At 40.6% G+C, this 22,917-nt stretch overlaps 1 protein-coding gene across 1 annotated transcript; it reads left to right on the top strand.

The window, feature by feature from the left end:
• Positions 1-52: 52 nt before the first annotated feature.
• On the top strand, positions 53-22,670 carry TPMT (thiopurine S-methyltransferase). The gene is made up of 9 exons (XM_012509205.2): positions 53-266; positions 6,084-6,267; positions 7,359-7,451; positions 11,592-11,724; positions 12,689-12,741; positions 13,376-13,450; positions 18,493-18,578; positions 20,207-20,251; positions 21,610-22,670. The coding sequence occupies exons 2-9, from the start codon at positions 6,128-6,130 to the stop codon at positions 21,720-21,722; spliced, it is 738 nt and encodes a 245-aa protein (XP_012364659.1). The 5' UTR covers positions 53-266; positions 6,084-6,127; the 3' UTR covers positions 21,723-22,670.
• Positions 22,671-22,917: the final 247 nt, after the last annotated feature.

The following is a 22,917-nucleotide window of genomic DNA, read 5'->3' as shown; positions in this document are numbered from 1 at the left end:
GCCATTTCCGCCGCTGCGCAAACCCCGGCGCTTGGGGAAGAGGGTGGAGTCTGTGCAACGAGGTACGGGGCGGGAGTGGAGACGGGGCCTCGGGAGACGGGGCGGGAACTGAGGCGGGGCGCAGGAAAGAGGCAGGGCGCGGGAAGAGGCGGGGCGCGGGCGGAGGCGGGGCGCAGAGAAGTGGCGGAGGTGGAAGCGGAGGCGTACCCGCCCCTGGGGACGTCGCTGGTGGCGGAGGCAATGGCCGGCAACCAGCTGGAAGCGAGGTAGGCTCACTAGGGCGCGGAGGGTGCGGGTGAGAAACGGAACGATTTGCTAGGAGTGTATGCGCCAGTGCTAGGGCTTCCAGGAATTCTTACAAGCGTAGACAGCCTGGCAATGAGCCCTGAGAAATGGGGTTCAGGGCAGAAGTGGAAACTGAGAATAACGAGGTCGGACAGTAAATGACCTGAATCCAATGTCCAAGATTTAAAGTGCGTCCAAAGCACTGGTGTGTTTTAATTTTTTTTTCTTTTAGAGACAGGTTCTCCCTCTGTCGCCCATGCTAGTGTGCAGTGGCACAATCATAGCTCACCGTAACCTGGAACTCCTGGGCTCAAGTGATCTTCCCGCCCCAGCCTCCTCAGTAACTGGGACTACAGCCTCGCTGCACCACGCTTGGCTAATTTTTCAAATTTTTTTTTATAGAAACGGACTCTCGGTTTTTTCCCCAGCCTGGTGTATTAATGATTTTTAGGAAAAAATAAGTACTGCCAAATAGTGAGTGATCCCTGGTGATGTGGGAAACTGGGGTGCTGTAAATATTCTGTCTTGCTCTGCGGTGGTTACACAGGTGTATGTATATGTAAAAAATTCACCGAGTCATACTCTTTTAAGATTTATGCACCTTAGGAAAGTTTCTCTTCAATTTTATGAAATTTAAAAACAAAACTATAGCAGAAGCTTTTGAAAAGGTGAGAATGGAGACTAGAACAACTTGAGGACTTGTATGACCAAAGGAGCACATCTACACTTTTCTGTTTGTGGGAAGGAATTATTGTGAAATTTCCCTTCCTTAATTCTTGTAATGTGCACTTTTTTTGTATTATAGAAATAAACTTTATTTCTCTAGAAATGATGTGTACAAGTGGAGTCCATGCTGAGAAATTGTTAGAACAGCTAAGACGTTGAGCCCAGGAGTTTGAGACCAGCCTGGGTAACATAGCAAGACCCTGTCTCTACAAAATATTTAAAAATTAGCCAGGCATGGTGGTGCACCCTTGTAGTGCCAGGTACTCAGGAGGTTGAAGTGGGAGGATCGCTTGAGCCCCAGTGTTGGAGATGGAAGTTGTCATTGCACCACTGCACTCCAGCCTGGGGGAGAGAGGGAGACCCTGTCTCAAAAACAAACAACTAAGACGTGATTAAGTTATGTGCATGATTTTGTTAGACAGTTCAAGTTTGTGTGAAAGGAATAGAGCTGTGCTACTCCAGGCTGCTGTGGCACTCTGTTAAAGATTATGCTACTCTTTTAAGTAGAGAACTGTTTTATGAAGCCTCGAATTTAGGTTCCAGAGTTTCTGAATGAAAATGAGAAAACTGCAACATTCTTTTGCTTTTCTGTACCCAATATAAATCAGATACTTTCTACTGACCTCTCAGAAAACTCAGAGTCACCTCCTGATACCATCAGGGTCTTGCAGAAGCCATTTGTCAACAAATATTTGCTAAGAAGTGAATTCATGTTACCAAGTAATGAGAGAAATACCTCCTCCCTATATCCTAAGCATATTGAGGCCAAATTTGGCAACAAAAGGGGAAATTTTCCTGAAATACATGCTTTTATGCAATGTTTGCTATTTCACAGATTAATCATTAAATTAGACCCACCAATAATAGCATGCTAGTATAATCCAAACTAGTTTCACTAATGATTTAAAGGGAATGTTAGAATAATGGTGTTATATTGTCCTTAATATTGCAAAGTTGACATTGAAAGGAAAGGCATTTTCCTCATACATTCAGATGGATCTGCAGTTATGGTCTGTCAGCTGAAGAATGAGAAGTTCATAATTTAGAAAGGAGAACTTTTTCTCATAAATGGTTTCAGACTGTAGAGCAGCCATTCTGACTGGCTTGAGAAGTGTAGCCGCAGGCCAGAAGCCAGAAACTGACGCTTCCAGGGAGGAGCAAAGGGAACAGGAATTTATGCTGAGGAAGGTGGCCAAATATACATATTCAGTAAGCTGTACGATGACTCATGAATATTTATGAAAGGAGGAATTGAGCTTCATGGGTACCATGGACAAAAAATGGCGGTGTTACCACGATCACAGGATGGAGTTTTTGGCCCTCTTACATCAAAAGGTGAAGCAGAGGACAGAAAAACCCTTACTGTGCATTCTCAGTAGACTGGCCAGAACCATTCTGTGGTCTATGATCTCTTATCAGGCACAAAAGGAGGGGCAGCATCAGGGGGTTGGTTGATATCAGTGATAGAATCTTTTGAAAGGGCTTGTTTCCCTTAAGCCCTTAGGGAACAAAGCCTAATTGTGGTTAGCAAGAGAGGAGGTATAGAGTTGTATCTGACGCTCTATCTACTGTTGGCCCAGAACTCAGTTTTCAAGATTACTCTGGGGTCCCGTTAGCCAAGTGTGTAGTGAGCCAAGATCGCACCACTGCACTCCAGCCTGGGCAACAAGAGCGAAACTCCATCTCAAAAAAAAAAAAAAAAAAAAAAAAGAAAAGGAAAGAAAGTGTGCCTTCAGTCAGTTGAGAGGCTTTGAATTTTGTTAGTTTACATTGTACCTGTCTTTTTTCAGTTTCCTTAGTGTGCATTTCCCATGCGAAAAAAGAAGCTGTAGAAAATTATTTGAAAATACAAATGTGTGGATCAGAGATAGGATATTGAACTATGGTTCAGTATCTACTTTAATCTGTTTTTGCTCCCTCCTGAAAATAACAGGGTTTTTTTTTTTAAGGCATAAAGTACTAGGATAGCCAGGACAGGAAAGACAAAATTAATAAAATTTTGGAAAGGCAAATGGACAAGTGGGAAAGGATTTTGCAAACTTCAAGGAAGCTGAATTCTAAACCAGCAATGAGGAAAGCCATTGAGCAGCCCAGTTTGCATTACAGAATCCCCAAATGCTCAGGATTAGCAGCACCAGGTACCTCCATGAAGTATGAGAGTATGGTTGAAACAAGGAGGATTGCTGGAAATGCTGGTTCAGAACAGGCCAAATCCCCAGACCCTTTCCTCAACTTCTTGCAACCAAGCGTGTACATCTCACCACACCAGCAGGCTTTGGGGGTTTATTCTCTGGAAAGGGTAAAACAAAGAGTGTCTGTCTAGACTGAGAAGATACGATACACAGCTGAGCATGGGAGTACATAGAAAACATGAGGATTAATTGAATACAGCAAACTGGATGCTGGGACCCTCGCCCACTTCTCTTCTTCTTTTCTTATATGAGTATATGACAGTGGCTCCAACGACAGAATCCTTAAGACAGGAATTGGGAGATCCATCTATGGAAAGTCTGACTAGCACAAGGAAATTAAAGATATTAGCCAGGCATGAGGGTGTGCACCTGCAGTCCCAGCTACTTTGAAGGCTGAGGTGGGAGGATCACTTGAGCCCAGAAGTTTGAGGCTGTATTGTGCCACTGCACTACAGCCTGGGTGACAGAGCGAGACCCTGCCTCTAATAAATAAATAAATACATCTAGGTTTCCAAATGAAATCCACTCACATCACCCTACATTATAAGCCCCACCCACATTCTTTGCCTTTATTCATTTAAGTAACTATTCTTTTTTTTTTTTCTTAAGATCTTGATCTGTAGCCCAGGCTGGAGTGCAGTGGCACCATCATAGCTCACTGCAGCCTCGAACTCCTAGGCTCAAGCCATCCTCCTGCCTCAGCCTCCTGAGTAGCTAAGATTACAGGCATGCACCACCACACCTGGACAATTTTAAAACTGTTTTTGTAGAGATGGAGTCTCACTATGTTGCGCAAGCTAGTCTCAAACTCCAGGCCTCAAGCCATCCTCTCGCCTTGGTCGCCCAAAGCACTGGGTGATTGATAACAAAAAAAAAAAAAAAAAAAAGAAGTTAAAAAAAATGAGAATTAAGGTAAATCTTTCAGAAAATAGTACAAAAACATGAAGATATAGAAAAATAGAAAAAAATGAGAAATTTACCATACCAGGTCAGAAGATTCTAGAGACAAATAATAGGGGTCCCAGAGGAGAAATAAAAAAAGCAGAGGGATGGCCAGGCTCAGTGGCCCACGCCTGGAATCCCAGCACTTTGGGAAGCCGAGGCTGGTGAATCACATGAGGCCAGGAGTTCAAGACCAGCCTGGCCAACATGGTCAAATCTCATCTCTGTTAAAAACACAAAAATTAGCTGGACCTGGTAGTGTATGCCTGTAATCCCAGCTACTCAGGAGGCTGAGCTGGGCGTGATTTTTCACTAAACCTTTAGGGTGCCAACCCCCTATGGCCCCCATACTTCTAACCAAGAATTTGATACCCAGCAGAGCTATACATCAAGGATGAGGAATAGTCTAACCGTGTTTTATACATGCAAAATGGAAAAACAATATTTTTCCTGTGCTCTTTCAGGAAGCTCTGGAGGTTAGGCTTCACTAGTATAAGGGTGGTCACTAAAAAGTAACAACAAAAAAAAGAGGAAGACATGAAATAAAGCTGGAGATTCAGACAAGAAGGAAATCTCCAGAATGATGATGAAGAGAGATCCCAGAAAGCTAGCTGTCTACCAGGAATAAAGAATAGTCAGGGCAGATTCCAGGAGAGAATTCTCCAAGATGATATTGATAGTATAGCTGATGACTGGAGAGATTGAGAGTGTATTGATAGGAAATTGGGACAATTGGCAGAATTTAGAGTTAAATTAGGAGTAAGTACAATCATGCCTATGTGATGAAGCCTACATAAAAACCCAAGAGGATGGGGTTTGGAGAGCCTCCTAATAGCTCAACAGGTGAAGGTCCTGTAGCTAACACATCTCTTCAAGTATATTCTTCACAGTATCCTTTATAATAAACGTGCAAAGATAACTAAGTATTTCTCTGAGTTTTGTGAGTTGCTCTAGCAAATTAAGCAAACCCAAAGTGGAGGGTATGGGAACCCCAACTTGAAGCCAGAGGAGGCCTGGACTTGCAACTGGTGTCTAAGTGAGGAGGGAAGTCTTAGGGACTGAGCCCCCAACATACAGAATCTGACACTATCTCCAGGTAGGTAATGTCAGAATTAAATCAGAAGATAGCCAACTGGTGTCCAGTATTTGGTGTGCTGGGGGAAGAACCCCCACATTTGGTCGCAGAAATCTTGTGTGTTGATGATTAGGGTGTGAGAGCAGAGGAAACACTAATATTAAGATAGAATTCAGTTTATTTAACGATCTGTTATAATGTGTATTAAGGGGTATTACTCTACCACCAGACACACTGAATGTAATTTTTTATATCACTTTTTACTGGATGTTGAAATGGCTAGGTGCAGTGACTCACACTTGTAATCCCAGCGCTTTGCGAGGCCAAGACAGAAGGATCCCTTGAGCCCAGGAGTTCTTTGTTGTCTGGACAACAAAATGAGAACCATCTCTATAAAAAAAAAAATAAAAAAAAAAAATTAGCCAGGTGTGGTAGTGTGTACCTGAAGTCCCAGCTACTTGGGAGGCTGAAGTTGGAGGATCGCTTGAGCCCAGGAGGTTGAGGCTTGCAGTAAGCCAAGGTCTCCAGGCTGGGGTGGAGAGCAAGACCCTGTCTCTGAAAAAAAAAAAAAGGAAAGAAAGATTAGCTGAGCATGATGGTGCACACCTACAGTCCCAGCTACTTGGGAGGCTGAGGCAGCAGAATTGTTTGAACCTGGGAGGCAGAGGTTGCAGTGAGCCAAGATCACACTACTGTACCCCAGGCTGGGAGACAGAGCGAGACTCCTCTCAAAAATAAAAACAAAAATAAAAAAAGAAATATTTTTAAAAAGTCATACTGCTAAGAATAATAGGTTTTCATTTAGCTCATCAATAGAATTCCAATGACCTTAAATGACAACATTGCAAATATTCTCCACGTAGGCACGGAAGACATGTGCTTGTGAGACAAAGGTGTCTCTGAAACTATGGATGGTACAAGAACTTCACCTGACATTGAAGAGTACTCCGATACTGAGGTACAGAAAAACCAAGTACTAACTCTGGAAGAATGGCAAGACAAGTGGGTGAACGGCAACACTGCTTTTCATCAGCAACAAGGACATCAGTAAGAAATACTTGGTATATAGTAGAGAAATGTTCTATCAGAAACTGACTTTGAGATAGAAATAATAAAAGTGCACATTATTTGACTAATTTTTAGGATGCACATTTAATTCTTCACATTTTTGTGTCTCCCGAGTCACAGTGCATCTATGGCATGATGTAGTTTAATTGGCGGCAGAGTCTTTTCTTCCCACAGTGTGTAAATAATGGTGGGGCTTACAATTGATGACATCTTAGATTTATAAAATATGTTCTTTGATCCCTGCAGCACCTATGTGTTGGCCATGAATATTTATACCTACAACAGGTGCTCAAGGGGTATTACTCTATGTAATGAGTATTTATGCTTACAATTCTTTATTCTGAAAACCAGTGGTGTCTGACTTTGCTTTCCAATAGGATGTGTTCAGATGCTAAAGAATTATCTCTATGGTGGGAGAAGAGAAGTTACCAGAAATTAAAAAGTGAGCTAGGATGTTGTGCAATGTAGTAGTGGTCTTCATAGCAGCAATAAAGCATGGGACCAGTGCTGAGTAAAGTGGTCATTATAGACATTCCTTGTTGTGGGCAGCCACGCCCATCTCCCCAGGAGATGACATCATCATCATCATCATCATCCCAGAAACATTGGGTTATTTCTGTCATGTGGATGGCCTTAGAAGAGCCACATCTCCACAGAGGGAATTACAAGAAACTACAAGAGTTACACTTCTCAGGTTTACTTTTGAGGCTTGAGTACACGTTTAGAGAATGTACCATGAAATTAATGTTGAAAAATCCATGGCTCCAGAGGCTCCATCACCCCCAAAATAGTATATATTTAGAGAATTAATAAAGAATTTTTAAAACATACCCAAGAAAAAAAATTATTTTTAATTACGAATCAGGAAAGCCCTGGGTGTTAAGTCAGATTTACCACTGACTGGGTGTGTGTTTGAGCAAGTTACCTGTTTCCTCATATGTAAGCTGGAGATTATACTAATTAATAGTATCTGCTTATTAAGGTTGTTGGGAATATTAAGTGAGATAATGAATGAAAAGTATTCACCTACCATACAATTGTCCTAAAACCTTTTTTTTTTCCCTCCTCAGGCTATTAAAGAAGCATTTAGATACTTTTCTTAAAGGCAAGAGTGGACTGAGGATATTTTTTCCTCTTTGCGGAAAAGCGGTTGAGATGAAATGGTATGGGCAGATAAACATTAACAGAATTGTCTTGTCTTAATAATGAATTCTTTGGGTGATTTAACAGGATGTGAGTTTTAAAACTCCATTTTCAGGAAATACGCAGGGATTCCTTATTTTTCTATTAGTGATGGGCATATAATTGGAAATAATATTCTCAAACAGTAAGAAACAACAGAAACAGGTATGAAGTCTTTCTGGAGTGAGTTTTGAAATTAAAAAATCAGTTTGGAGCCAATGGGGGGAGAAAAAACAGCCTTCGCTTTTACATTTCCTGGATCCTTGTATGTGGTTCGGTTTTTGTAGGTGGTTTAGGAATTTAGCTAAGTTAATTTTTAGATATTTGAAATGGTGGTGGACAGAGAAATTCAAAATGAATTACAGCTTTTTGACAGGACAATGTGCATAGTCTACAGTTCAGCTCAACCTTCCCCTCCCACCAGGGAACACAGGAGTTTCTGTTATCATGAATCATTGTTATAAAACCAGTGATTAAGAAAGTATCTCTTGTGAGTAATTCTCTACAAAGAGAATTCACTTTAACAAGCCAGTTTTACTGTGAGTTACCCTAAAGTCACCTCGACATCATTCTGTATACTGAACTCTGTTGTAATGATAATAGACAGATACAATCATACCTGCCAAGATATGCATTTATTTATAAGCTTGAATGTTGAGAACTTTGATCACTGAGCAGGAAAGAAAAAAGAATGTATGAAAAGGTTAGTAAATGCGCCAGGTGTGGTGGCTTCCGCCTGTAATCCCAGCACTTTGGGAGGCCAAGGCAGAAGGATCTCCTGAGCCCAGGAATTTGAGACCAGTCTGGGCAACATAGTGAGACCCTGCCTCAAAAAATAAATTTAAAATAAAAGATTAATAAATGTAAAATATAATAACCTAAAAATGGTCTATTCTGAATATAAGTATCAGTGACTAACGCAGAGTATGCATGCATTTTTTGGGAGTTGATTTTCAAGTAGAGATGATAGAATTTTTGCAGCCAGCACACACTCAACTGTAGCTGAGAGCCTTTGTTAGAGGGCTGCTATGACTTTAAGATTCAAGTGTGGTCATGAAATTGAGAATATTTAAACTATATTATGACACATATATTTTAACCAATTCATTGAGCCAGAAGAGATAGTTACTTTCAAAACTACCCTCGAAAAAATTAACTCTATAAACAGATTGTCATGTGATGTCATCATAAATGGTAACAATGTAGTACAAACACATTCTGAGGCAACATTAGGAAAATGGTATGAAATAGCCAATTAAATGTGATTGTTGAATATTTGGGGTCTAAAGCCATTTGTAATAAAGACATTACAAAAAATATCAGAACTGACCAGGTGTGGCGGCTCACACTTTTAATTAGGTGAGCAGATCACTTGAGGTCAGGAGTTCGAGACCAGCCTGGCCAACATGGTGAAAACCCGTCTCTACTAAAAATACAAAAATTAGCCAGGCATGGCAGTGTACACTTGTAATCCCAACTACCTGAGAAACTGAAGCAGGAGAATTGCTTGAATTCCGGAGGCAGAGGTTGCAGTGAGCCCATGCACTCCAGCCTAGGTGACAGAGTGAGACTCCGTCTCCAAAAAAATATATATATATATATATGTATATATACATAAATACAGTTATATATATATGTATATATACATAAATACAGTTATATATATATGTATATATACATAAATACAGTTATATATATATATTAGAACTGAGCTACTGTAATTACATGTAAGAAGTTAAGAAGTTATGGTAGTAGATGATTTTTCATTTATGTAACTGATCTACGTATTGAGGTCTATACAGATATCAGATGTGAATACAAAAACTGACCATGAGCTAAGGCCAAAAAGCGTTAAAACAAAATGTTTAAGATATTTAGGTTTAGGTTTTTGGTTTTTTGAGACAGTCCCACTCTGTCACCCAGGGTGGAGTGCAGTGGCATGATCATAGCTCACTGCAACCTTGAACTCCTGGGCCCAAGAGATCCTCCCTCCCAACATGCTGGGGTAACAGGCATAAGCCACCGTGCTTGGTCTTATTTTGTTTTTATTACAGGTTGTAGTTGGCTATGCTTCATTTTTCCATCTGTTGAATCGGAAATAAAAACACATACAACCAGTTTGAATAACGTTTTTGTTTACATTTTATAACTTAAAAAATGTATGGAGAATTTTAAAACTCCCTGTATGTTTACAAATATCCTAAATATGAAAGATGAAAGATAAGTTATTAATATGTTTCATTTTACAACTAAACAGTTCATGCTCTGCCCACATTGAAAGTACATACTCTTTTGTAGATAAAAGGTACAGTCAGTCCTGCTATACTTGTTTCAAAACTAAATTCTAACTCAATTGATATATTAGGGAACAATTTGAGCATGAAATAAATTTCACATTTGCTTGTATGTGATTTCATCTATAAGAAACCTTAGGTAAAAGCAGAAAACTGCACCCAGTTGAACTAAGCCAGGTATGAATAGACGGAATGCACCAACATCCCCCAGCTACCTCAGTGAGCATTAGGTCTTTTTCACCATAAAGTGCCATATTATAGTATTTATCTATTTCTCAACCATTTAACATGTATAAAACTGTTATTATTAGGTTCCTGTTTTCGTTTTTTAATGTGGCACTGACCAAGTTTTTAAATGCTGTGCCCTCACTTTCCCCACCAGCCTGGTGATTTAGCATAGTGCAGTGACTTTAGGAAGGCACATGTTACATTATAGCACAACTGTGTTTTTATTTCACTTGACATAAAATCATAACTGTGCCTAGATATTTGTACCACTGGTACTGTTTTCTCTTGAGACCAAGATCCTGAGACTGAATTCTGTTCATTATAAAACTTACCAGGACTATAATCCCAGCACTTTGGGAGGCTGAGGCAGGCAGATCATTTGAGGTCAGGAGTTCGAGACCAGCCTGGCCAACACGGTGAAACCCCGTCTCTACTAAAAATACAAAAATTAGCCGGGTATGGTGGGGCACACCTGTAATCCCAGCTACTCTGGAGGCTGAGGCAGGAGAATTGGTTGAACTCGGGAGGTGGAGGTTGCAGTGAGCTGAGATTGTGCCACTATACTCCAGCCAGGCTGACAGAGTGAGATTCTGTCTCAAAAAAAAAATTTTTTTTTGAGGAAAAAATTTACTCCTTTTCCTCAAAATTACCAGGAAAAGCCCGGTTAAAAAAAGCTCACGCCTGTAATCCCAGCACTTTGGGAGGCTGAGGCAGGTGGATCACCTGAGGTCAGGAGCTTGAGACCAGCCTGGCCAACATGGTGAAACCCCGTCTCTACTAAAAATACAAAAATTAGCCAGGCATGGTGGCAGGCACCTGTAATCCCAGCTACTCAGGAAGCTGAGACAGGAGAATCGCTTGAACCCGGGAGGTGGAGGTTACAGTGAGCCAAGATGGCGCCATTGCACTCCATCCAGCCTGGGCAACAGAGTGAGAGTCCGTCTCATAAATAAATAAATAAATAAATAAAATAAATAAAATTACCAGGACAGTGCTATTTGTATATGATAAAATATACAAATTTTTGGATAGTGTTTATTTTAAACAAATGGAAACTACAAGATTAGTGTACAAATGAGTGCTGATAGTCTAGACCCGTTCACTTTAGTACGGTAGCTACTAGCCACGTGTGGCTATTTAAATGTAAACTAAATAAAATGTAAAATTCAGTTCCTCAATCACGAAGAACCAATGTGGTTAATGCCTATTTTTTTGGACAGCACAGATACAGACATTTTCATCATTGCAGAAAATTTTAATGGACAGTGCTGATTTAGAGAAATTGAAAAGCATTTCCTCTAGTTAAATCAATTTGTATTAAATATCTATAATTACATTCCAACTGTTCCATACATAAAAAAAGATATATATAATTTTCCAAATTTTTATTGTTTCCTGAATTCATATGTCAGTTTTTCAGAATTTTTATAAGGTTTGAAAATAATATAGATCTGCTTTCCTGCATGTTCTTTGAAACCCTATGAACCTGAATTCATATAAATTCCTTTAAATTAAAGAAAATATATGCTTACTCTAATATAACCCTCTATTTAGTCATTTGAAAACATAATTTAAGTGTAAATGTATGATGTTATGCAGGTTTGCAGACCGAGGACACAGTGTAATTGGTGTGGAAATCAGTGAACTTGGGATACGAGAATTTTTTACAGAGCAGAATCTTTCTTACTCAGAAGAACCAATCACTGAAATTCCTGGAACCAAAGTATTTAAGGTTTGTTTTGATCTGGGTAAATAATTGTATCCATATCCCTACAAAAGTTTTTCTCAGCATAAGTATTATGAGGATAGCATACATGTGTCCGATGGTTCCTATTTAGCATGCAGATTCACCGTAGACATTATATAGTATAAGAAGCAAGGGCTTAAAAATATAGGTGATAGCTACCTAAACAGATATAGACATATGTATATAAAAGCTGAGGTCAAAACCTCTCTGTACTCAAGTTTTTAGGCTTGTTTTATTTTTATTAACATGCATTTTCTGAGAACCCATCATGTGCCAGACCCTGCCTAAGACACTGAAGAGATAAAGATAACATAGTACACCCCCCCCGCTCCCACCCCCCAAAAATCTCTTAGTTTAGAAGAGAAGAGAAACAGGGACAAAGCTATTTGTAATGCATGGAGCTAAGTGTAAAGATACAGGTTTTGAGGGAAGAGATGGGAGTTACCTGCCCAGCCTGGTGGTGCTTCCTGAAGCATGGTGACAGATAGAGCTGGAATCAGGCAGGGCCTGGGTCCATGGTCTTGGACACCTGGGGAAGATACTACTTAAATCACCCATGAGGCCTCATAGGAAGTGATTTGAAGGGAAGTAGCCTCCTGGCAGAGAGACCAAACAGGAGGCTGTGGCAGTGGTCCAGGAAGGACATCATCAATCCCTGAGCGAGGAGAGTGATGGGGCATAAAGAGCAGATAGGATGGATTAAACAGCCAACTGATCTTCAAGGTTGTCCTCTATGATATTCCTCTGAGTTGGTCCAAAAGAACCTCACACAGGTTTTAAAAGAAAAAAATAAGGTGCCAATAAAGTGCAGTAAAATTATTTACTTTAATTATGTTTAATTAACACATTCTTTCCCTAGAACTTTTACTTTGCTTGGCCCTCTTTCCTTGACTATTCAAGTACATACTAAGTAAAAAAAAAAAATTGTTTTTTCATTATTTCATTACAGAGTTCTTCGGGGAACATTTCATTGTACTGTTGCAGTATTTTTGATCTTCCCAGGTAGGTTGAATACTACATCTGTACTTTAAAAAATTGGAATGCTTGCCAGGCAGTGCAGGCATGGGAGTGGAGGTATCTTCCTCACTCCCCTCCACTTGTGTAACATCCACAAAGCATTTTTTTGAATGTCTATTCTGCAGATATTTTTATTACACACTTGTCTGCACACTTTAATGTGTTTTGTCTTTGTTTATCTCCCAAACTATGGGAAACTGAGGCAGCTAGGGAAAAAGAAAGGTGAGTAAGATAGTGCCTTCTACCTTGCACCTGGGCCTGTAATAGAAATGAATTTCAAGTGGCCGAGGGAGATAAGAGCTCATCTCCTGAAAGTCCCTGATACCTGAGCCAGAGGCTGGGAGCAGAGTTGTTGCACACTGTCCTTTGTTCCTTATTCATGCCCCCAAATCATAACAGAGTGGGGAGGCTGCTGCCACAGGCTCCTAAAACCATGAGGGGATGGACAGCTCTCCACACCCAGGTCCACACATCCTTATGGACTCTAGGAGGAAACGCAGACGTGAGATCCTAATACCTTGACGATTGTTGAAGTACCAGCATGCACCATGGGGGACGCTGCTCATCTTCTTAAAGTTTTGATTTTTCTCCCATAAAATGTTTTTTCTCTTTCTGGTAGGACAAACATTGGCAAATTTGACATGATTTGGGATAGAGGAGCATTAGTTGCCATTAATCCAGGTGATCGCAAATGGTAAGTAATTTTTCTTTTTTTGTTTAGCCTTCTTAATTTTTTAGTATACTATACTTTTTCTGGGTTCTAGAAAATCAGCTAGACTTTTATGAGTTTGAAATAGGTTATTACGTTTGGAATTTATAAAAACCTAAATCCAATACTAGCTTTGTCTAAAAAGCATAGGATTTGACAATAGATACCTGGGTATAAAGCTATAAGGCTTGTGGCTCAATCACTTTCAAGCTGTGTGGCCTTGGTCCAAGTATTCAACTTCTCTAAGCTTTGGTTTACTCCTGCAAAATGGGAATATTTCTGTAATACTAACACAATCATCACCACCTCCACTAACATTACCAGGTAATACTTATTGGTCACTTGTCTATGCCAAGTATTGTTCAAAATACTTTATGTGGGCTGGGTGTGGTGGATCATACATGTAATCCCAGCACTGTGGAAGGCCAAAGCAGGAGGATTACTTGAGCCCAGGAGTTTGAGACCAGTCTGGGCAACAAAGCAAGATGCCACCTCTACAAAATATTTTTAAAATTATCTGACCATGGTGGCTACTTGGGAGGCTGAGGCAGGAGGGTGAGCCCAGAAGTTCAAAGCTGCGGTGAGCTATGATCGTATCACTGTACCCCAACCTGAATGACAGAGCAAGACCTTGTCTCTAAAATATTAAAAAAAAAAATCAAAATATTTCATGTGGTTTAACATTTAATTCTGTGAGGTATAAGCTACTATTCCATTAGACAGATGAGGAAACTGAGGTCAAAGAGATTAAGTTACTTGTCCAAAGTTAAGCAGCTGGTATGTGACAGAGTTGAGATTCAAAACCAGAGTGTTTGGCTTTAAAGTTCATACTCGTGGCTGGGCGCGGTGGCTCATGCCTATAATCCTAGCACTTTGGGAGGCCAATGTGGGCGGATCACCTGAGGTCAGGAGTTCAAGACCAGCCTGGCCAACATGGTAAAACCCCATCTCTACTAAAAATACAAAAATTAGCCCAATGTGGTGGCCTGTAATCCCAGCTACTCAAGAGGCTGAGGCAGGAGAATCACTTGAACCCAAGAGGCAGAGGTTGCAGTGAGCCAAGATCACGCCATTGCACTCCAGCCTGAACGACAAGAGCGACCCTCCATCTCAAAAAAGTGAAATAAAATAAAGTCCACACCCATGATCCCTTTGTTAGACTACCTCAAAGCGTTTTTATGGGAATTGAAAGAAATGAAATATGTGGGAAATACCTTGTCATCTCTAAAGAACTGTATAAATAAGAGCTGTTATTATTGAAACATTTGTTATTGATGTTTTTGGTGACCATTCTTATTATACCCAGTCTTGTTAGAAAATAAAATTAAAATATGAGTGAGAAAGCATACTGAGTAAAATGTGTCCACATCTGTACACTCTTTCAATTCAAATAATGTCATTTATATACTTACTTGGATATAGCATGTAAATACTGAATTACTTAGTTGTATGGAGCAGACTCGTCACTTGGCCAAAAAGGAGGCTGGGCGCAGTGGCTCATGCCTGTAATCCCAGCACTTTGGGAGGCTTAAGTGGGCGGATCATGAGATCTGGAGTTTGAGACCAACCTGGCCAACACAGTGAAACCCCATCTCTATAAAAATACAAAAATTAGCTGGGCTTGGTGGCGCACACCTGTAGCCCCAGCTACTTGGGAGAATGAGGCAGGTGAATTGCTTGAACCCAGGAGGTGGAGGTTGCAGTGAGCCGAGATTGTGCCACTGCACTCCAGCCTGGGCAACGGAGCGAAACTTCATCTCAAAAAAAAAAAAAAAAAACAGGTTAGGCTCCGTATCAGTGAAATAAGATTTTTATTTTTTAAAATTGTTTCATCAATGAGGTTTACTGCCAAACCTAATCTTTTTAAATTAGACCATGCCACATCTTAATTTTCATGCTCCTGTTTCCCTCTCTTTGTCACCGCTCCTCCTTTATCTCTTTTCCAGAACTCCCATCCTCCTTGCATACCTAAAAGTCGTGATTCCCCAAGGGACCACCATCCTCAGCCTTTTGCTCTCACCCAAAAATTGCCAATATTTGTCCTACCAGAAAGAAAAAAAACATTTTATGAGAGAAAAATAAAATCTTTTTTTTCGAGATGGAGTTTCACTCTTGTTGCCCAGGCTGGAGTACAATGGAACTATCTCGGCTCGCCGCAACCTCTGCCTCCCGGGTTCAAGCGAATCTTCTGCCTCAGCCTGCCAAGTAGCTGGGATTATAGGCATGCTCCATCACACCTGGCTAATTTTTTTGTATTTTTAGCAAGGACGGGGTTTCTCCATGTTGGTCAGGCTGGTCTCGAACTCCCGACCCCAGATGATCCACCTGCCTCGGCCACCCGGTGCTGGGATTACAGGCGTGAGCCACCACTCCTGGCTGAAAAATAAAATCTTTAAAGATCAATTCTGTTACTTTCATTCAGCTATTCAACAAATATTTACTAAGTTCCTGTGATGCTCTAAATATATACTATGCCAGAGGCGGGGGAAATAACTGAACAAATTATACATGGTATTTGCTCTGACAATCTTTACATTTTCAGCTCTTTTCTTTCTCCGAAACATCCACATCACACGTCCAGTGTCTGCTTTGCATTTTCCTTGTGACATCAGTGTCCTTTAACAACTCAAAATATCACTGAGACCTCTGTCTCCATGAGACACATTTGTATATGAAACCCCATCTGCTAATGTCTAAATTTGTAGGTGTTTCCCACTCCCTAAAGATGTTCATCCATTCCTTAGAGGTTAGTCCTTCTACAGGCTCTGATTGGCATGGTAAAATCCACCAAGCAGTGGGAAGCAAACTGAAAGTCACCAAGTGCAGACCAAGAGCGGATCCAGCACTTTGGGAGGCTGAGGTGGGCAGATCACCTGCAGTCAGTTATTTCCCCAGTGTCTGATAGAATATATATTTAGCACCTAGTAAGAGCTTAATAAATGTTGTTTAAATAAATGAATGGAAGAAGCGAACTGCACTCTGAGTAAGGGCAGTATTACTTTACTACGTACTGGTAGTATCTTATGTTTTTTTTTTTTTGAGACAGAGTTCCACTCTTGTTGCCCAGGCTGGAGTGCAATGGTGTGCTCTCGGCTCACTGCAACCCCCCCGCCTTCTGGGTTCAAGTGATTCTCCTGCCTCAGCCTCCTGAGTAGCTAGGATTACAGGCATGCGCCACCACACCCAGCTAATTTTGTATTTTTAGTAGAGACGGGGTTTCTCCATGTTGGTCAGGCTGGTCTCGAGCTCCCGACCTCAGGTGATCCACCCACCTTGGCCTCCCAAAGTGCTGGGATTACAGATGTAAGTCACCATGCCCGGCCTTATCTTAGTATTTTATATATGTGCTGGTACTTAGTACCTTAGTTCTTTATCTACATGCTAGTACTCAGTACTGACCACGTTAGCACATTATATTTGTGCTCTCATTAGGACTGGGTGTCTTCTCCTTAAATTGTACATTGTCACGTACTGATGTATTTTCTGCTGTGACTCTCGAGTTCTTGCCTAACGTAAACCAGTAGGGCAGACCTCATTTTTCTGGATTTTTTGAGACTGGTTGAGAGAGAAAAAGTTCACATTCTAAGAGGAATGAAGTCTTTCAGTCCTAAGAAACCCTACCAAACCAGTCTGACATCACCTTCATGGGGACAGCAAGTTTCTTCTGAAAAACAAGAATCAGAAAGTAACAGTTTCTGTTCAAAAGTTTGCTTTGATCTGGTTCTTTCACCTACAAGGAAGAGTGATCCACTGTTGAATTCTCACAGTTTGTGAGGTGGTTATTAGTCTTATCCTCATGTTACAGGTGAGGAAACTGAGGCACAGAAAGGTTAAGAATTTGTGAAGCTTACATAGCCAGTCAGCAGAGGAACTGGGGTTTGAGCTTGGGCATCTCACAGAGTCTGCACTCGCCTCCCCAACTTCTAGCAGACCTCTGGACGTAGATCACAGTCTACCCAGGCTCCATAGAAACTGGAGTGCCAAGAGCCCAGGCTCCTTCCTCAGTGTGGGGAAGAGTGTCCATCTTTGTCCTTGGCCTGTCTCTCATGGCCTCTCTACCACCCTGCATGCATCTCCTGTCCTTTCCTTATCCCTCAGCTTCCTCCATTTTTATTCCCACATAGCTGACTTGCCTTCAACCCTCAGCCTCCTTGCTCCAACCACCATGCAACACAAAAGCTCCAACTTTCAGTAGGACCACAGCTAATTAGCAATTCCTCTTTGGTCTCTTAATTCAGTTTCCAAGTCAGTCATCTGATTGGTCAACTCATCGTCTGTACCTGGTCCAGCGCTGGCTTCTGCTCAGTCTATTGATGGGTCCTGTTAGCATCAGCTTCCCACTCTGAGCCAATCAGACCTGGCTCCCTGAGGCACCTACTCAAAGGACACTTCCATTGCACTCATGGTTTATGCCACACTTGCAGAACTTTAATTTCATGCCACCTTTTTTTGGCCTGCTTGTTACTCTCATTTCTCTCTAACTAAATAGAGGAAAAGAATTGTGTTTCCTCTTACGTAAGGCCCCTGGAGGGGTCCTAGTCACCCAGGATATTTGTTAAATTGCAGCATCCCAGGCCCCATGGCAAACTGACTACATCGGTCTGTGGGGATGGAGCTCAGGCATCTTTTCTTTCAACAAGCACCCCGGTGATTTTGACACCCAGCCTGGTCTAGAAACCACTGCCTTCAAGCACACAGGCATCCAAGGTCAGCAGGCCCTCGAGTACCTCATCAGGCCAGAAGGAGTCTCTACCCATCCTTATGTAATGTCTTCTGCTCTGATCAGCTCTGGAAGCAGGCCTCGATTTGATTCCCATCTGGACCAATTCCCAGCTTAGGCAGGGGCCATAATTTGCTAAACCCATTTCTCACTTTTAAAATGAGAATCAACCTCTTGTGATTATTAGGAGAATTTAAACTCACTAATCTCAGTGAAAGTAATTTCTGGCTTCCTTCCCTGCCTTTTGTCTCTCCAGCCTTTGCCTGTGTAGAGAAATGTAATAAATACCTTCTTGTGTTCTTTGTAGCTATGCAGATATAATGTTATCCCTCCTTGGAAAGAAGTTTCAATATCTCCTGTGTGTTCTTTCTTATGATCCAACTAAACATCCAGGTAAAGTTGTTGGGTTTTTTTTTTTTTCTTTTACCAGTTGCCTGGTTTCTTAATATAAATTCTATGACATGGATAAGAAATATTTTCTCCCAATTTATCTCATAGGAAGCATACTGCATATATACATGGAGATAATTCCAGTTTTGACTAATGGGAACTATAAGCATTTTTTTCTCTTCCTATATTGTACATGATTTTCTTGTATTCCTTTCCCATTTTGTTTACCATTCACAACTCAGACTGGAGAAGAGGGGGGAAATGGATGATCCTGATATAGAAGAGAAATCTCATGAGCCCTGTTGGGAGGAAGGAGGAATGTGGTTGGATACTGCAAATCCATATCACCCAAGTGGTAGTGATGTGTTAGACAGATGCCTTCACATACACAAGCACGGGGTGAGAAGTGAATACGGGGATGCAGAAGTTGTGCAGGAAAAACTCTAAATTATTGTCCTTTTTTAATTTCTGAAGTTTTATAATCTATCTATTGCATTCTTTTATTTGTTTTGAATCTGTTGGGGGTGTGTTTTCTCCTGGACTCATTTTAATGCATTCAAACATTGAAACTTAACCTTTGTCATGGCTGGAGAAATACATAGACTTTTAATTTGTAAGAATCACCTTTTTGATTTTCAACTGAGCTTTTTGACATGCTTGTTTTGTAAATATTTACATATGTTAGTATTTTGGTTTTTTTGTTTTGTTTTGTTTTTGAGACACAGTCTCACTCTGTGGCCCAGGCTGGAGCGCAGTGGTTTGATCTCGGCTCACTGCAACGTCTGCCTTCCGGGTTCAAGCGATTCTCCTGCCTCAGCCTCCCAAGTAGCTGGGATTACAGTGTGTGCCATCATGCCCAGCTAATTTTTGTATTTTTAGTAGAGACAGGATTTCACCATGTTGGCCAAGCTGGTCTGGAACTCCTGACCTCAGGTGATCCACCCTCCTCGGCCTCCCAAAGTGCTGGGATTACAGGCATGAGGCACCGTGCCCAGCTAGTATTTTGTTTCTGCTTGAATAAATTGGGGTCTTAAAAACTCATTAAAAGATGAGACCTAGTGTCCCTAATTAAATCAGAGACAATCAAATGGAAATAGAAATTAATAGAGGCAGAAGTTAGCTCTGCTAATCTGATTTAAATTCCATTAATGAATAGAAGCCCTAACAAAGAACCTTTGGGAAGAAAATACAGCAGGCACTGTCTGGAGGTGGAGTCTGAGGATACTGCTCTTAGAACGGGGCGGAAGCTCAGCTTCCTTATAGTCTATATCCTGCAGCAGAGCGGGACAGGTATATAAAATGTGGGTGAGTGCAGGAGTTGGTAGAAAATCAATATGCTAGAAGATGGTTGAAACTCCAAAGGAATCTGCTGATGGAATCCACTCTGATTTCAATGAGCCTAAGTCCTTTGACTGGCTTAGCTGTCTGATCTAAGCTAAAGATGGATATGATGGGGATGTAACATTGCCATCCTCTCAGTAAGCCAATTTATTTCTTTAGTATGAGATTTGCAAAAGAAGAATGAGAAGAACATGCCACATCATTACCTATTTGGATAATGAAGTTGTATATAGAACAAGTACACCTAGGTCATTGGAAATAAACTCAGAATTTATTTCTCTTTTACCTAGGTCCACCATTTTATGTTCCACATGCTGAAATTGAAAGGTTGTTTGGTAAGTTTGTGGACTTATGCTGTAACTTTTTAAATAAAGTCAAGTTAACTCTTTTGGGCTGGGCGTGCTGGCTCATGCCTGTATTTCCAGCACTTTGGGAGGCCAAGGTGGGCAGATCACCTGAGGCCAGGAGTTCGAGACCAGCCTGGCCAACATGGCGAAACCCCGTCTCTACAGAAATACAAAAATTAGGCCAGTGTGGTGGCATGTGCCTGTAGTCCCAACTATTTGAGAGGCTGAGGCATGAGAATTGCTTGAACCTGGGAGGCAGAGATTGTAGTGAGCCAAGATTGTGCCACTGCACTCCAGCCTGGGTAACAGAGTGAGACTCCATCTAAAAAAAAAAAAAAAAAACCTATTGTGAACTATTAGTATATTAGTATCTAGAGTATGTCTATAAAATTTAAAAGATAAAGACCATTTTATTGAAAGTTGTTTTATCTTAGAAAAGGAACTAATCTCTGTAAATATGCTCTGTATATATGCTATATGCTCTATGTTAAAGGTATTTGAACTTTTCTAGAGAGATGGTGTATTTCTATTTATTTATTTATTTTTGAGATAGGATCTTGCTCTGTCACCCAGGATGGAGTACAGAAGTGCAATCACAGCTCACTGCAGCCTCGACCTCCCTGGGCACAAGTGATCCTCTCACCTCAGCCTCCCAAGGTTCTGGGACCAGAGGCATGCACCACAATGCTTAGCTAATTTTTGTATTTTTTTGTAGAGATGAGGTTTAACCACGTTGCCCAGGCTGGTCTCGAACTCCTGGGCTCAAGTGATCCTCTTGTCTTGGCCTCCCAAAGTACTGGGATTAGAGGCATGAACCGCCATGCCCAGTGGTGTATTTATTTTTACTCTTGGGAGTTAAAAGTGATAATAACAATTCAGAGTTCAGGAAATTTGCCCTTAGCATTCCTTTGTTTTGATTAAAAAGAAGAGAAAAATGTTTAGTGTACACTGTTTTAAAATAATTTCAAGGTTTTGTTTGTTTGTTTTCAGATGGAGTTTCGCTCTTGTTGCCTGGGCTAGAGTGCAATGGTGCAATCTCAGCTCACTGCAACCTCCATCTCCCGAGTTCAAGCGATTCTCCTGCCTCAGCCTCCCAAGTAGCTGGGATTACAGGCATGTGCCACCATACCCGGCTCATTTTGTATTTTTAGTAGAGACAGAGTTTCACCATCTTGGCCGGCTGGTCATGAACTCCTGACCTCAAGTGATCCACCTGCCTCGGCTTCCCAAAGTGTTGGGATTACAGGGGGGAGCCGCCGCACCCAGCCAATTTTGAGTATATTTTTAAAAGAATCCCTGAAGTCATTCTTCATAGTATTTTAACGTGTTACTCTTTCTTGTTTCAGGTAAAATATGCAATATATGTTGTCTTGAGAAGGTTGATGCTTTTGAAGAACGACATAAAAGTTGGGGAATTGACTATCTTTTTGAAAAGTTGTATCTACTTACAGAAAAGTAAATGAGACATAGATAAAATAAAATCACATTGACATGTTTTGAGGAATTGAAAATTATACTAAAGCCTGAAAATGTCATGGATGAATTTTTTAAATTGTTTATAAATCATATGATAGATCTTTACTAAAAATGACTTTTTAGTAAAACCGTTTACTTTTTCTAAAAATGTTTTAGAAGAAAAAGATGTAACTAAACTTTTAAAGTAGCTCCTTTGGAGAAGAAATTATGATGTGAAAGATTATGCCTGTGTGTCTTGCAGATTGCAAGATATTTTACCAATCAGCGTGTGTTACCTGTACAATTAAAAAAAATTTTAAAATGCAATACATATTAAATATAATACACACAGAGAAACTGGCATTTATTTTATCTTTTTGAGATGGAGTTTCGTTCTTGTTGCCCAACCTGTAGTGCAATGGCGCAATCTCAGCTCACTGCAACCTCTGCCTCCCAGGTTCAAGTGATTCTCCTGCCTCAGCCTCCCGAGTAGCTGGGATTACAGGTGTGCGCCACCACGCCCAGCTAATTTTTTGTAATTTTAGTAGAGACAGGGTTTCACCATGTTGGTCAGGCTGATCTCGAACTCCTGACCTCAGGTGATCTACCCACCTCGGCCTCCCAAAGTGCTGGGATTACAGGCGTGAGCCACTGCGCCTGGCCTGACATTCTTTATGAAATTTAGAATTGTTGAAGAAATATAACACTTCAGTAGGGTTCAAGGTGGTCCCAAAAGTTATATAAAAGATTAGTTTTTACTATAAACCCTTGTCTTTTACTCAGATCCTAGCATCCCTTCTCACATGGTTTCTCCATATATATAACAGAATCAAGAAACAAATGTTAATTAAACAATCTGTAACAGAATCAAGAAACAAATAAACTTTAATTAAACAATCTATATGGAACAAACATTCCCAAATTCTAAGAATAAATTTTTCTTTAAGTTTTCTCTGAGTTTGGCAATTGTTGTTTTTTATAATTTAATCTGTTTAAATCATCAGGTCTTATAAAATATAATGTACTTAGAGCTGGATTCATGGCTGTTTATTATGAAAGGTTAGATTTCTCAGTTTTTCTTTAACCACATTTTGTTATATCAGACAGTCCTCTATGACTCTGTACTACCCAACAACTAAATGGTTTAGATTGTTTAGCTCATGTTAATAGGATGGTTGTGTCTTATAAAAAACGAGTTA

The sequence above is a fragment of the Nomascus leucogenys genome, chromosome 8 (assembly GCF_006542625.1).
Source record: "Nomascus leucogenys isolate Asia chromosome 8, Asia_NLE_v1, whole genome shotgun sequence".
Taxonomy (NCBI): domain Eukaryota; kingdom Metazoa; phylum Chordata; class Mammalia; order Primates; family Hylobatidae; genus Nomascus; species Nomascus leucogenys.
Note: the sequence above shows the minus strand (reverse complement) of the source record. Positions and strands in the feature narration are given on the sequence as shown.

Bases quoted from the DNA above. Each gene is read 5' to 3' on its own strand.
- TPMT (XM_012509205.2), top strand. From the start codon at position 6,128: ATGGATGGTACAAGAACTTCACCTGACATTGAAGAGTACTCCGATACT. The intron at 7,452-11,591 runs GTATGGGCAGAT...GATGTTATGCAG, and splicing joins AAAGCGGTTGAGATGAAATG to GTTTGCAGACCGAGGACACA. The intron at 11,725-12,688 runs GTTTGTTTTGAT...ATTTCATTACAG, and splicing joins CTGGAACCAAAGTATTTAAG to AGTTCTTCGGGGAACATTTC.